The sequence below is a fragment of the Cucurbita moschata genome, unplaced genomic scaffold (genome assembly GCF_002738365.1).
Source record: "Cucurbita moschata cultivar Rifu unplaced genomic scaffold, Cmos_1.0 Cmo_Scf00009, whole genome shotgun sequence".
NCBI classification, from domain to species: domain Eukaryota; kingdom Viridiplantae; phylum Streptophyta; class Magnoliopsida; order Cucurbitales; family Cucurbitaceae; genus Cucurbita; species Cucurbita moschata.
This window is the reverse complement of record NW_019268525.1, coordinates 4,068,865-4,082,624: the sequence shown is the minus strand read 5'-3', so window position 1 is coordinate 4,082,624 and position 13,760 is coordinate 4,068,865. Positions and strand designations below refer to the sequence as shown.

At 32.8% G+C, this 13,760-nt stretch overlaps 3 protein-coding genes across 7 annotated transcripts; all 3 read left to right on the top strand.

Annotated features, from left to right (window-relative positions):
* The first annotated feature begins 1,286 nt into the window (after positions 1 to 1,286).
* On the top strand, positions 1,287 to 13,376 carry LOC111447916 (AAA-ATPase At5g17760-like). 5 transcript variants are annotated; one of them, XM_023087300.1, is made up of 4 exons: positions 1,287 to 2,611; positions 3,045 to 3,435; positions 8,089 to 8,178; positions 13,325 to 13,376. In XM_023087300.1, exons 1-4 carry the CDS (start codon positions 1,616 to 1,618, stop codon positions 13,333 to 13,335), a joined length of 1,488 nt encoding a protein of 495 aa, XP_022943068.1. In that variant the 5' UTR covers positions 1,287 to 1,615; the 3' UTR covers positions 13,336 to 13,376. The 5 variants fall into 5 exon arrangements, with proteins under 5 accessions (XP_022943068.1, XP_022943070.1, XP_022943069.1 ...); XM_023087302.1 differs by having other exon boundaries at positions 8,089 to 8,159; positions 13,306 to 13,366; XM_023087301.1 differs by having other exon boundaries at positions 8,089 to 8,170; positions 13,317 to 13,365.
* Positions 4,490 to 5,342, top strand: LOC111447917 (mitogen-activated protein kinase homolog NTF3-like). The gene is made up of 2 exons (XM_023087306.1): positions 4,490 to 4,852; positions 5,034 to 5,342. The coding sequence occupies exons 1-2, from the start codon at positions 4,490 to 4,492 to the stop codon at positions 5,340 to 5,342; spliced, it is 672 nt and encodes a 223-aa protein (XP_022943074.1).
* On the top strand, positions 9,623 to 10,923 carry LOC111447769 (mitogen-activated protein kinase homolog NTF3-like). Its single transcript, XM_023087099.1, has 2 exons — positions 9,623 to 10,024; positions 10,204 to 10,923. Exons 1-2 carry the CDS (start codon positions 9,623 to 9,625, stop codon positions 10,921 to 10,923), a joined length of 1,122 nt encoding a protein of 373 aa, XP_022942867.1.
* Positions 13,377 to 13,760: the final 384 nt, after the last annotated feature.

The following is a 13,760-nucleotide window of genomic DNA, read 5'->3' as shown; positions in this document are numbered from 1 at the left end:
CTTTCTCAAAGACTTTTGGGAAAGTCTTCAAAAAAAAAAAAAAAAACAAACAAACAAACAAAACCGACACTATCATGTAATGTCCCACATTCGAGATTCGGAATCTAAATTTGACACCTGATGTCTCCAACATTTCCTTTGCATTTTATCTCCCACAAACCAACGTGAGTTCTTTTTGTATGTTTTGAAAATTTCTAGAGAGGTCACCCAAAATAGAGATATTTCAAGTAAAATAAACTTGATTATGTAGTTTGTATGATTGAGTGACACGAAATGCATGTACAACTTGGTGATATATGTAGTAATTTAAAGTTCCTTTAAGTCATTCTTAGTCATTTTATTCTCAAGATTACTCTCCTTTCGATGTGGTTTTGATTAATTCATGTATTCTTTCTTTATTCAAGTGTCACACCTTGAAAGATTCATTTCAAAGTAAGTCGTCTAAGACACTCGTCTTACAATGCTCACCCCTCGTTCGACACACGTATGCGCTACAAGGCTCATGCCTCTCCCAAGGTACATTTTGAGGCATTTTTTGTATGGAAGAAGTATACATGATTTTGGTGAATGGTCATACAATCTCGTGGAGCGTTCAACTGGTGTCCGATCAACACCAAACTTGACGAGCGTTCATGTTTCATACGGGTAGACATGGATAACTCCAGAACCACTCCTTCCAAAACCCCAACTTTTGAGAACCCTACTTGACCCTTTATCAAGTCTATATTTATCCCTCATTTTGACATCATTGTCTCTAACCGGCTTATGCCTCAGCGTGGCTTCAATGCACATCTCTTTAGTGTGGTAGATAATGCACAGTACTTCTTGTTATGCATTATGTCACTGGTCTGTTTTAACCATCATGTGGCTGAACGGGTGCCACTTGAGGGTCGACATTTATCATGTCATTGTATGAGGGTCACAATCTATTCTCTACTACGATTATGATATCCTCCCCCACTTAAACTTGTCATCGTCTTCGATGATTTTCTTGAAAATACAATCATTTTATGGATGGTGACTGTTGACACTTGGAGAGATATTTTTAGTGACTTTATTCCCATTTGTAAGTGCATTGGAGGTCACCAATGACCAAATCATAAACCCCAATACACCAAGCTACCCGTTTATGGGCATTTAGGATTAGAATATGGAATTTTATCCCTCCCTCTCTCTCCAAAACTAAACTAAAATATTCAGGAAGGGTGGCAATGGTTGGGGAAAAGACAGTAAGAGGAGCACTCCAATGGGTACAAAAGCTGAAGATAAAGGATGACACATTAAAGTGAGCCCACGTAATTGGCCCTTCCTCTCTACAGTCCCTGCTATCTGATGTCCAACTACATTAGGATTCCCACTTTCTTTCCTTCTTTCCCATTTTTTCTACCTACAAACTTGAGCAATGTTTTGTTTTTGAGTGATCTTATCAACATTATTTTAATCGTAAACACTTTCATTCATAGTGTTTAATGACACAAATCTTGTTTTTTCTTATTTAAATAAAAGACCATGAAATGAATAAGTTGAGTGAGATTCTTCATCCCCTTTGAAGCATCCAAGTTTTTTCCCAATCAAACCCCCATTCCCAAAAGTCCGATCAAACCACCACCGCGAGATGTTTTCACCAAAAGAGATGCCGTCGCCACAATCATTATTCTCAGCCTACGCCTCCATGGCCGGCTCCCTAATGTTATTCCGTTCAATGGCGAACGACCTCATCCCAGCCCCTGTCCGCTCATACATTGGCGCCGGAATACGCCGCTTCTTCAACTCCCACTCCACTTCTCTGTTCACCCTCATCATCGAAGACACCAACGGAATGTCCCCAAACCAAATCTTCGACGCCGCCGAGACCTATCTCTCCACTAAAATCACCTCCGACACTGCGCGCCTCCGCATCACCAAAACCCCAAGAGATAAACACCCAACCCTCCGCCTCGAAGCGGGCGAGAAATTAACCGATTCCTTCGAAGGAATCTCCCTCTTATGGACCTTCAATTCCCATGGTCAAGACAAAAACCTCCAGGCCCCCAATGACATCACCACTTTGTCTCCACTAAAAACAGAGCGCCACTACTTCGAGCTGAAATTCGACAAAACCCACCGACGCAAAATCATCAATTCCTACATCCCCTTCATGCTCGAGCGCGCACTGGCCTTGAAAAACGAAGAGAGAGCTCTGAAAATGTACACGATAAACAGCTCCGGGTGTTTCAGCGGGAAATGGGAGTCGGTGAATTTGGAGCATCCGGCGACGTTCGAGACGGTGGCGATGGAGGCGGAGGCGAAGAGGAAGGTGATTGAGGATTTGGAGAGGTTTCTGAAGAGGAAGGAGTTTTATAAGAGAGTTGGGAGGGCGTGGAAGAGAGGGTATTTGTTGCACGGACCGCCGGGGACTGGAAAATCAAGCTTGGTGGCAGCCATGGCTAATTACTTGAAGTTTGATATTTATGATCTGCAATTGGCGAATGTTCATCAGGATTCGGATTTGCGGAAGCTGCTTTTGACCACAGGGAATCGGTCTATTTTGGTTATTGAGGACATTGATTGTACCGTTGAGCTGCCGGATCGCCGCCCTGGTGATTGGTCCAGGAATCCTTCTGAAATTCAGGTCACTCTGCTCTCAATTTCTTTTCAGTTTTCACAAACTAATTTCAACAAAAATAAATTAAACTTAAATTTGTGAAATGTAGAATTAGAAAGTTCGTAGTAATTTAAGTTTTAATTTGGAGTTAATCAAATCTAATATAAGTAAAGTTGTTCCTCAATGCCATTAATTAAACTCCAAGTCACTTTTATAAACACTTTTTAAAGGTCAAGTCTCCACCGTCCTTTTCAGCATGCCAAACTTTCACATGTTTATTTTAAATACAAAGTGCTCTCAAAAGCGTAATTAGAGAAGACTTAGTGGAGGATAATTTTGATTAATTAGACCATCTTGATCCAATTTGTTATTTATATGATCCAAAATCACATGTAATTAATACAAAAATGAGGGAGGCGTGGGGATATTGTTGTAAGTAAATCAAATCTTGTTTGTGCAGCTCACATTGTCAGGTCTGTTGAACTTCATAGACGGGCTATGGTCCAGCTGTGGTGACGAGAGGATCATAATCTTTACGACCAACCACAAGGACCGCCTGGACTCGGCGCTTCTCCGGCCAGGGCGAATGGACATGCACATCCACATGTCCTACTGCACCTTCCATGGCTTCAAGCTTCTGGCCACCAACTACCTGCAAATCCACACCACCCACCGCCTCTTCCCGGAGATCGAAACCCTTCTCGATGCCGCCGAGGTGACGCCGGCAGAGATCGCGGAGGAGCTGATGAAGAGCGAGGACGCTGAGGTGTCCCTTCAGTGCGTGGTTAAGCTGCTGAAGAGGAAGAAGCTGGAAGAGGAAGAGAATGGTAATGGCGAAGAAGAAGAAGAAGGTAAGGTGAGAGGGACGAAGAGATTGAAAGTTCAGGCGAAGAAGAAGGCGGCGGGAATGGTTACTAGAAGGAAGTTTATGAGACGATGAGATTAATTTCTACAACACTTAAAATAAAACCCTTCATGGACTCAAGAAAGAAACAACCTTATTTTATTTCCGTTAAAATTGTTTGGGTGTTTTTTTTCTTTTTCAATTTAATAGTTATTGTTTAATAATTTTTAATTCACAAAAGCAATTTTTAACTTAGACTAAAATTTAAAGTTTGAATATCTCACCTTACGTCTAAAAATCATATTTTTAATCTTTCTAACAATATTGAAAATAGGGTAAGATGAAGTCGAGTTGTAAACACTGTTTTTCGTTTAATTGAGTTAACCCAACCAAACAAGTTCCCGTTTCCAAGAATTTAAATAAAATTTTGATTTTTTTTTTTAAAAAAATCAACTAAATACAAGTTTACATCCAAGTTAATTTTAGTTCACATTGAGGTGAAAAGAAAAAAAAGTTAAACTTGTTATAAAAATAAAATGGGTTAGCATTTTAAAAATTATACCACACTAATACTAATACTAATAATAATAATAATAATAATAAGATAGGTGTATTTTTAAATTTTTTTAAGTTAAAAAGATAAAATGTGTAAAGATAAAATATAAAATTTGGAAGTATTTATATTAATTTATCATCTCCCTTTCCTAATTGGAAATTTAAAATCTCCTATTCCTTATGGTGATTGGAATGTTGAGAAACTTATATATATATTGATACCTATCTCTCTTCTCCCACCAACTTTTTCCAATCCTGAGCCATTCTGCTACACTTTCTTCCCTCAAACAATTTCCCCTTCTCTCTCACTTTACCTCATTTCATTGCTTTCCTTTCTCAATCAAAACAGTTTCACCAAGTAAGATCAAATTCTAAAAACCTTTTTCTGTTTTTGAATGATTTTTTGTATTTGTGGTTAATAAAATAGTTGTTGAATTTGGATGAACATGGCAACACCCGTCCAGCCACCCAAAGGATTCACGTCAGCTGGGAAACATTATTACTCGATGTGGCAAACTCTGTTTGAAATAGATACTAAGTATGTCCCCATCAAGCCCATTGGACGAGGATCTTACGGTGTGGTGTGTTCTTCTACCAACCAACAGACCAACGAGAAAGTGGCTATCAAGAAGATTAAAAATGTGTTTGAGAATCGCTTCGAGGCATTGAGAACGCTCAGGGAGATGAAGCTTTTGAGGCACATAAGACATGAGAACGTGATTGCTTTGAAGGATGTGATGATGCCCGCGCATAGAAATAGTTTTAAGGATGTGTATTTAGTTTATGAGCTCATGAACACTGATCTTGATCACATTATCCGATCGTCTCAGCCCCTCTCAAATAATCATTGCAAGTATTTGATGTATCAGGTATGGATTCTGTATTTAATCCGTCTGTTTTCTTTGAAAATGTTTTAGTTTTTCGTTAAAACGTGAGCTTGTAAGGAAAAGAGAAGATATGGGGTAAGAATTTGATGTCACTAAATTTTTGTACATGAATTTGATGTATTATAGCTCTAAGTTCTGATTCTAATGTTATTCTGTATTACAGTTGCTTTCCGGCTTACAGTATCTTCATTCAACCAACATTCTTCATCGGGACTTGAAGCCCGGAAACCTCCTCGTCAATGCTAATTGTGATATGAAGATTTGTGATTTCGGGTTAGCACGAACGAGCAAAGACAAGGACCAAGTCATGACTGAGTACGTTGTTACTCGCTGGTATCGTGCACCAGAGCTTCTCCTATCATGTGACTATGGTACTTCCATTGATGTGTGGTCTGTGGGATGCATCTTTGCTGAGATTTTGGGTCGAACACCTATCTTCCCTTCCCTGGAACAGATTGCCTCAACCAACTAGAGTTAATCATCGAAGTTCTCGGTAGTCCAAAGGAAGCAGATATTGAGTTTATTGATAACCTAAAGTCCATAAAATTTATCAAATCTATGCCTTTCTCAACAAAAAGGATACAATTTTCAGATCAATATCCACAAGCTGAACCTTTAGCTTTGGACTTGCTGCAAAAGATGCTTGTGTTTGACCCGAGGAAGAGAATTACTGCTAATGAAGCACTTCAACATCCATACATGTCCGAGCTATACGACACAAAATTCAATTCTACTGATGAGGTTCCCCTCAATCTCGACATTGACGAATCACTTGATGAGCATGAGATCAGAGAAATGATATTGACTGAGATGCTCTATTATCATCCTGAAGCTGCTCCAACGTAGACATATAATTATGTTGGAAGAAACACTATCTAAATATAATTCGATTAATTTCCATACATTGGACACGCTCTAATCTAATATACTAGTTCAACAGTATAATTTTGAGGACTTTCGTGAGCAACAGTAGTATTAAATGGATTGTAACAAGCACTTATTAATTTACTTTACATAAACTTTACTCTACAAATTTAATCTTATTATTTTTATAATTAAATATCAAATTTCAATATACTTATATTAATTTATAAATTTAATCATATTATTTTTATGATTAAATATCAAATTTTAATATTTCAAGAACATAAACACCAAAATTTGTTTTTTTCTTTTAAAATTGGAGTGACTATATATTATACATTTTGATGAAGCTAATAATACAACAAGTCAAAAAGAACTATAAAACATCAATTTTAGTAAGTCTTAAAACTCATACAATTTTCTCTTACACGATTCCATAAATGTAGCATCATACTAATTCATAGTTTAATATCTAAATTTTATAAGTTATAATGTTTTTCAATTAGAAAAAAATTTATTAATTTTTCTAATTTTTTTTTAAAATAAATAAATAAATATGAACTTCTTTATCACATTATTAATAAAAATTTAGAAGTAAAATTTGTAAATTATATTTTGTATAAGTAAATAAAAGGATCTAGACCAAAACCAAATCATTATTAAATAATTTTGAATAAACCATTTTTTTTCCATGTTTCATTTTTTGAATAGAAACTTAGCATTCAAATTCGATCAAAATTATATATATATAAAATATTTAAATTTTAATTAAGGTGGGCATATTTAATCTTAATCATTATATTAAGGTTTAGCAAATTATAAGGTGACAGTTCGTTAGTTCTAAATATTAATTCCGTATATTTATTAGATCAGCGGAGAGTTGATGAGAATATTATAAATAATAAGTCTACAGTATTTTAATAATATTACACACCCTTCATATTCTTCACGACACAAATTCCCTCTACTCTTTCTCATAATTCTTAATTATTTTATTTTTTTATTAACAAATCAAATTTGGTCATAAAAAATGTGCATGGATCTTGTTAAGATAGAAGATGATAGATATATAACCTACAAATATAAATGAGATATATGAATGAATTGGTATTATATCTAAATGAGAGTCGATAGCTATTATCTATATCAAACGAAGTGTATATAAATTGAGAATCTTCAAACTAAGCTTGTTTCTCGAAACAATATTGTATTAAACTATATATTATAAAATTTTCTAAAAATTCTTTAATACGATTAGGTAACAAATTCAAAGTTTAAGTGTTAAAAGCTTATAATGTTATAACTCATGGATTGAAACAAAAATACTTTTTTTTTATTTTTTATTTACTCTATGATAATGCTTGCATTTTTTTTTTTGAATATTGTAGAGATATCCTTTTCCTCTAAGTAGGTGAATACTCAAGTACATAATGACTTTTATGTTCTCTAACATTTTATATTTCTTTTCATATATCAGACTTATTTCAAAAATTAAAACATTTTTTTTGTATACAATAAAATTGTAAGTTTTATTTATTATTAAAAAAAACTCTTATGAAAATAAAGGGAAAGAAATTTGATGTCTGCCACAATAAATTAAATTCACTAATTTCAAAATTAGAAAATAGGGTCAAAAACATATTTGAAAAACTAAAGTTTTGATGGTCAAAATCCAATGGCCACCGACCCACCAACCCGAACTTTATCCCATCTGCCCTCTTTGCCCTTTTTTCACGGACCACTCACGTTCGTTTTTGAAAATTTAGGGACCTTTTTGTAATTGATGTCTCGTCCTATTAAGTATGTGGTCACATGAGTTTTGTGTCACTAGGTCAACGGTAGTTTTAGGTTAAAATAACATTTTGATCTGTTACTTTATATATTTTCAAATGATTAAACCTTAAAAAAAAAAAATTTAATAGGTAACGTTCAAAGGATACGTGGATGAAGAGAAAAATATTCTGCTTATTTTCATTTATAACAAATTAATCTACATGATCAATGATCAAAGTTAACAAATGTGGACTCACTCCCATTTTCCACTAAATTAATCGATGGGGACTCATTTTCAATAATCTTAGAGATTTTAATGTTTCTATTCTTGTTCTTTCATGCTTTATATTCATGTCTCCTGTAGTCAGTGAGATCCTTCTCTCTGGTTACATTATCAACTCCACTCTCTGCCGCAGCCTGTTCTCGGAGATAGAAACCCTTCTCGATGCCACCGAGGTGACCGCCGGCAGAGATCGCGGAGGAGCTGATGAAGAGCGAGGACGCTGAGGTGTCCCTTCAGTGCGTGGTTAAGCTGCTGAAGAGGAAGAAGCTGGAAGAGGAAAAGAATGGTAATGGCGAAGAAGGAGAAGAAGATAAGGTGAGAGCGGCGAAGAGATTGAAAGTTCTGGCGAAGAAGAAGGTGGCGGGAATGGTTACGAGAAGGAAGTTTGTCAGAAGGAATTTGTCAGAGGCTGAGATTAATTTCTAAAAATAAAACTCTTGATGGACTCCAAAAACAAACAAACTTTATTTTATTTCCGTTCGTTGGGGTGTTTTATTTTATTTTTCAATTTAATACTTATTTAATAATTTTTAATTTACATTTTTTTTGTAAGTGTATTTCTGATCGACCCTTAGACTAAAACTTTTAAAGTTTGAATATATCACCTTACATTTAAAAGCAATATTTTTAATCTTCCGAACAATATTGAAAATAGGATAAAATGAAGTTTGAGTTGAAGTCGAGTTGTAAACTCTGTTGTCGGGTGAATTGAGTTAACCCAACCAAACAAGCTCCAATTCGCGAGTTAGAACTTAAATAAACTTTTAATTTTTTAAAAGAATTAACTTAAATAAATTTTTGATTTTTTAGGAGAAGTTTAAATCAATTCTAAACCACATTAACTTCTACTCTTTAAATTATACAAACACGGATTAATCTATATATTTTAAATCAGAGTTCTATCATGTTAAAACCTTCCAAATAAATATTAAAATATTTTAAAAAATGTCGGTGCAAGGGAACAACAAATTTACCAAGAAACTAGCAATAATAAAAAAAATAAAAAGTTTGACATAATCTATTCAAATTTAAAAAATAACTCTTACGAAACAAAATTCAAAAATATATTTACCTTTGTTACTTTATTACCTTTAAAAAAATACTAATTTATTTTTATTACTTTATTAGCTTTCAAAAATACTAATAAACTTTTTAAGGGTAATATTAAAAAGTTTGGATATAATTTATCAAATGTCAAAAATATTAATAATAAAAAAGTTTGGATATAAGATTAAAATTTTTTAATAATAAAAAAGTTTGGATACAAGATTAAATTTTTTTAGTAAAATTAAACTTGTTATAAAAATAAATTGAGTTTGCGTTTAAAAATTATACAATACTAATACTAATACTTTTGAATTTTTTTATCTTAAAAAGATAAAATTGGTAAAGATAAAAGGGTTTTTGAGATAAAATATAAAATTTGGAAGTATTTGTATTAATTTATCATTTCATTTCCTAATTGAAAACAAAATTTAAAATCTCCTATTACTTATGTTGATTGGATTGTTAAGAAACTTATATATATATTGATATCTATGCCTCTCTTCTCCCACCAACTTCTTCCAGCCGTTTCATTCCCTTTTGTCTTGTGCTGTGTTTGCGACCACCTCCTTCACTCAAACTATTTCCCCCTTCTCCCTTACTTTACCCATTTCATTGCTACATCAAAAACACAGAGGAGCCTTCGAGAAAATCATTCTTACACTTCTCCCTTTCTCAATCTAAACAGTTTCAACAAGGAAGTAAGATCAAATTCTAAAAACCCTTTCCTATTTTTGAATGATTTTTGTATTTGTGGTGAATAAAATAGTTGTTGGATTTGGAGGAACATGGCAACACCCGTCCAGCCACCCAAAGGATTTAAGTCAGCTGGTAAACATTATTACTCGATGTGGCAAACTCTGTTTGAAATCGATACTAAGTATGTCCCCATCAAGCCCATTGGACGAGGATCTTACGGTGTGGTGTGTTCTTCTACCAACCAACAGACCAATGAGAAAGTGGTATTTGAGAATCGATTCGAGGCATTGAGAACGCTCAGGGAGATGAAGCTTTTGAGGCACATAAGACATGAGAACGTGATTGCTTTGAAGGATGTGATGATGCCCACGCATAGAAATAGTTTTAAGGATGTGTATTTGGTTTACGAGCTCATGAACACTGATCTTGATCACATTATCAGATCGTCTCACCCCCTTTCAAATAATCATTGCAAGTATTTGATGTATCAAGTATGGATTCTGTATTCGATCGGTCTGTTTTCTTTGAAAATGTTTTAGTTTTTTGTTAAAACGTGAGCTTGAAGGAAAAGAGAACATATGGTGTAAGAATTTGATGTCATAAAATTTTTGTACATGAATTTGATGTATTATAGCTCTAAGTCTGATTCTAATGTTATTCTGTATTATAGTTGCTCTCCGGCTTGCAGTATCTTCATTCAACCAACATTCTTCATCGGGACTTGAAGCCCGGGAACCTCCTCGTCAATGCTAATTGTGATCTAAAGATTTGTGATTTCGGGTTAGCACGAACGAGCAAAGGCAAGGACCAAGTCATGACTGAGTACGTTGTTACTCGTTGGTATCGTGCACCAGAGCTTCTCCTATCCTGTAACCACTATGGGACTTCCATTGATGTGTGGTCTGTGGGATGCATCTTTGCTGAGATTTTGGGTCGGACACCTATCTTCCCTGGGACGAATTGCCTCAACCAACTAGAGTTAATCATCGAAATTCTCGGTAGTCCAAAGGAAGCAGATATCGAGTTTATTGATAACCTAAAGTCCATAAAGTTCATCAAAGCTATGCCTTTCTCTAAAGGGGTACAATTTTCAGATCAATATACACAAGCTGAACCTTTAGCTTTAGACTTGTTGCAGAAGATGCTTGTGTTTGACCCGAGGAAGAGAATTACTGCTAATGAAGCACTTCAACATCCATACATGTCCGAGCTATACGACACAGAATTCAATTCTACAAATGAGGTTCCCTTCAGTCTCAACATCGACGAATCACTTGATGAGCATGAGATCAGAGAAATGATATTGACTAAGATGCTCTATTATCATCCGGAAGCTGCTCAACGTAGACATACAATCATGTTGGAAGAAACACCATCTTCCATAATTTGAAATGCAATAATTCATCGTAGTTTTAAGGACTTTCGTTACCAACATTAGTATTAAATTGAATGTAACCATTTTTAGCTAAAACACTCATTATTTTTTTCATCAAAATTAAATGAACATTAAAATCAAATTAATATTTTAAAATTGTTTTTAGGTTCAAATATTAATAGATGAGATAGGAATACTTAAGCGAGATTGGATAGAGTCCAATTAAAAATAAAAATGCACATTTACTTTCTTAATTATTTTGAGTAAAGCTAGGTTAGGCTGGGCACATTAATTTACCAATTTAATCTTATTATTTTTATAATTAAATATCAAATTTTAATATACTTATATTAATTTATAAATTTAATCTTATTATTTTTATAATTAAATATCAAATTTTAATATTTGAAGAACGTGTCAAATTTTGAACATCCACATTTGTTCGTTTCTTTTTAAAATTGTAATGACTATATATTATATATTTTTATTAAATATAATTAGTTTATTGGATGAACGAAGCTAAACAATGCATCGAAGTAAAAAAGGAACTATAAAACATTAATTTTAGTAAATTTGATGAAAACTCATAAAATTTTCTTTTACACCATTCAATGAATGTAGTCTAACATAAAATTGGATAGTTTAATATCTAAATTTTCCAAGTTATAATGTTTTTCAATTAGAAGAAATTTATTAATTTTTTTAATTTTTTTTAATAAATAAATAAATATGAACCTCTTATCAAATTATTAATATAAATTTAGAAGTAAAATTTGTAAATTATATTTTGTATAAGTAAAAGGATTAGCTAACCAAGAACCAAACCAAACAGTTAGTTAATTAGTTTAATCATTATATTAAGAAGTTTAACCAATTATAAGGGATAAAAGGTGGAAAAACAGTTAGTTAGTTAGTTGCGGATATTAATTTGGTATATTTATTGGATCAGTAGAGTTGATGGGAATATTATAAATAATAATACAATATTTTTAATAATATTACACACCTTTTCATATTCTGCACCGCGCATAATTTCCCTTCCCACTAAGTTTTCTCACCCTTCTTAATTATTTTATTCTTTATTAATAAATTAAATTTGATCGTAAAAAAATGCGTGACGCATAGATCTCAATAACTAAGGTCGAAGATGATAGATATGTAATATATAAATATAAATGAAGTATATAAATGAATTGATATTATATCTAAATGAGAGTCGATACCTATTATCTAGATCAAATGTATACGGGTGAGAATTTTCAAACTAGAATGTTTCTCAAAACTATATTTATTAGATTATATGTTATAAAATTTTCTAAAAAATATTTTTTAGTACATAAAGTAAGTACTACTTTTTTTTATTTACTTTATGATAATGTTTGCATTTTCTTTTAATATTGTAAGATATCTTTCTTGACAAAATGAATAGGTGAATACTCATCCAAGTACATAGAATGGCTTTTATGTTTTGAAACATTTTTTTTTTCATGTATCAGACCTTTATAAAGTAATTATTTCAAAAATTAAAATATTTTTTCTTCTCTACAATACTCTGTTGAGTGTATTTATGAAAATAAAGGAAAAGAAATTTGATGTCTGACACAATAAATTAAACCCACTAATTTCAAAATTAGAAAATAGAGTCAAAAACATATTTGAAAAACTTAATCCAATGGCCACCCAGGAGGGCTATTGACCCACCATCCCCAACTTTATCAAATTTGCCCTTTTTGCCCTTTTGGACCTCTCAGGTTCGTCTTTGAAATTTTAGGGACTTTTTTGGAATTGATGTCTTGCGAAATCTTAATGGATAATACTACATGAGTTTTTGTTAAATAGTTTTAGGTTAAAATAACATTTTCGTCTAGTTACTTGATGTTGGTTTATATATTTTTTAAAGGATTAAACCTTAAAAAAAAAATGTTTAATAGGTAACGATTCATATCTAAGATTTGGATCATATTCAGAATTCGGATTTTGTACCTGATAGCTCTGAGATTCTCATGCATCCTCACAGACCAACACAAGTTCTTTCGGTATGTTTTGTTCTCACTCACATGTATTCTATTAAAATTCATAAGAGGTCATAAGAGGTCACCCTACATAGATTGCTCCAAATAAAACACATTTAACTATGGAGTTCCTATGATTAAGGTACTTAAAAGGAATATCCACCTTGCTAGTATAGGTAGTAACTTTCGTCTCCTTCAAATATTTTTTAGTCATGCTACCTCATGATCGCCCTCATTTGGATGTAATGTCAATTCATTCATGTACCTCTCATTTGGTTAAGCTGCTGAAGAGGAAGAGAATGGTAATGGCGAAGAAGAAGAAGGTAAGGTGAGAGCGGAGAAGAGATTGAAAATTCAGGCGGCGAAGAAGAAGGTGACAGGAATGGTTACCAGAAGGAAGTTTATCAGACGCTGAGATTAATTTCTACACGACCTGGAAAATAAAACTCTTTAAAAGATGGACTCAAAAAAGAAACAACTTTATTTTATTTCAGTTCAAATTGTTTGGGTGTTTTTTTTTTCTTTTTTTTCAATTTAATAGTTATTATTTAATAATTTTTAATTTACATTTTTGTAAGTGAATTTTTGAACCACTATATAATTTTTAACTTAGGCTAAAACGTTTAAAGTTTCAATATCTCACCTTACATTTAAAAATAATATTTTTAATTTCATAACAATATTGAAAATAGGATAAAATGAAATACAGTTGTAAACTCTGTTTTCAGGTCCATTGAATTAATCCAACCAAACAAGCTCCAATTCGTAAGTTGAACTTAAATAAACTTCTAAATTTTTAAAAAAATTCAATCAAACACGCTCAAATCAATTTTAGTCCAA

Coding starts and splice junctions, on each gene's coding strand:
- LOC111447916 (XM_023087300.1), top strand. CDS start 1,616: ATGTTTTCACCAAAAGAGATGCCGTCGCCACAATCATTATTCTCAGCC. Junction 2,612..3,044: donor GGAATCCTTCTGAAATTCAG/GTCACTCTGCTC, acceptor TTGTTTGTGCAG/CTCACATTGTCAGGTCTGTT. Junction 3,436..8,088: donor TGGCGAAGAAGAAGAAGAAG/GTAAGGTGAGAG, acceptor GTAATGGCGAAG/AAGGAGAAGAAGATAAGGTG.
- LOC111447917 (XM_023087306.1), top strand. CDS start 4,490: ATGTGGCAAACTCTGTTTGAAATAGATACTAAGTATGTCCCCATCAAG. Junction 4,853..5,033: donor GCAAGTATTTGATGTATCAG/GTATGGATTCTG, acceptor TCTGTATTACAG/TTGCTTTCCGGCTTACAGTA.
- LOC111447769 (XM_023087099.1), top strand. CDS start 9,623: ATGGCAACACCCGTCCAGCCACCCAAAGGATTTAAGTCAGCTGGTAAA. Junction 10,025..10,203: donor GCAAGTATTTGATGTATCAA/GTATGGATTCTG, acceptor TCTGTATTATAG/TTGCTCTCCGGCTTGCAGTA.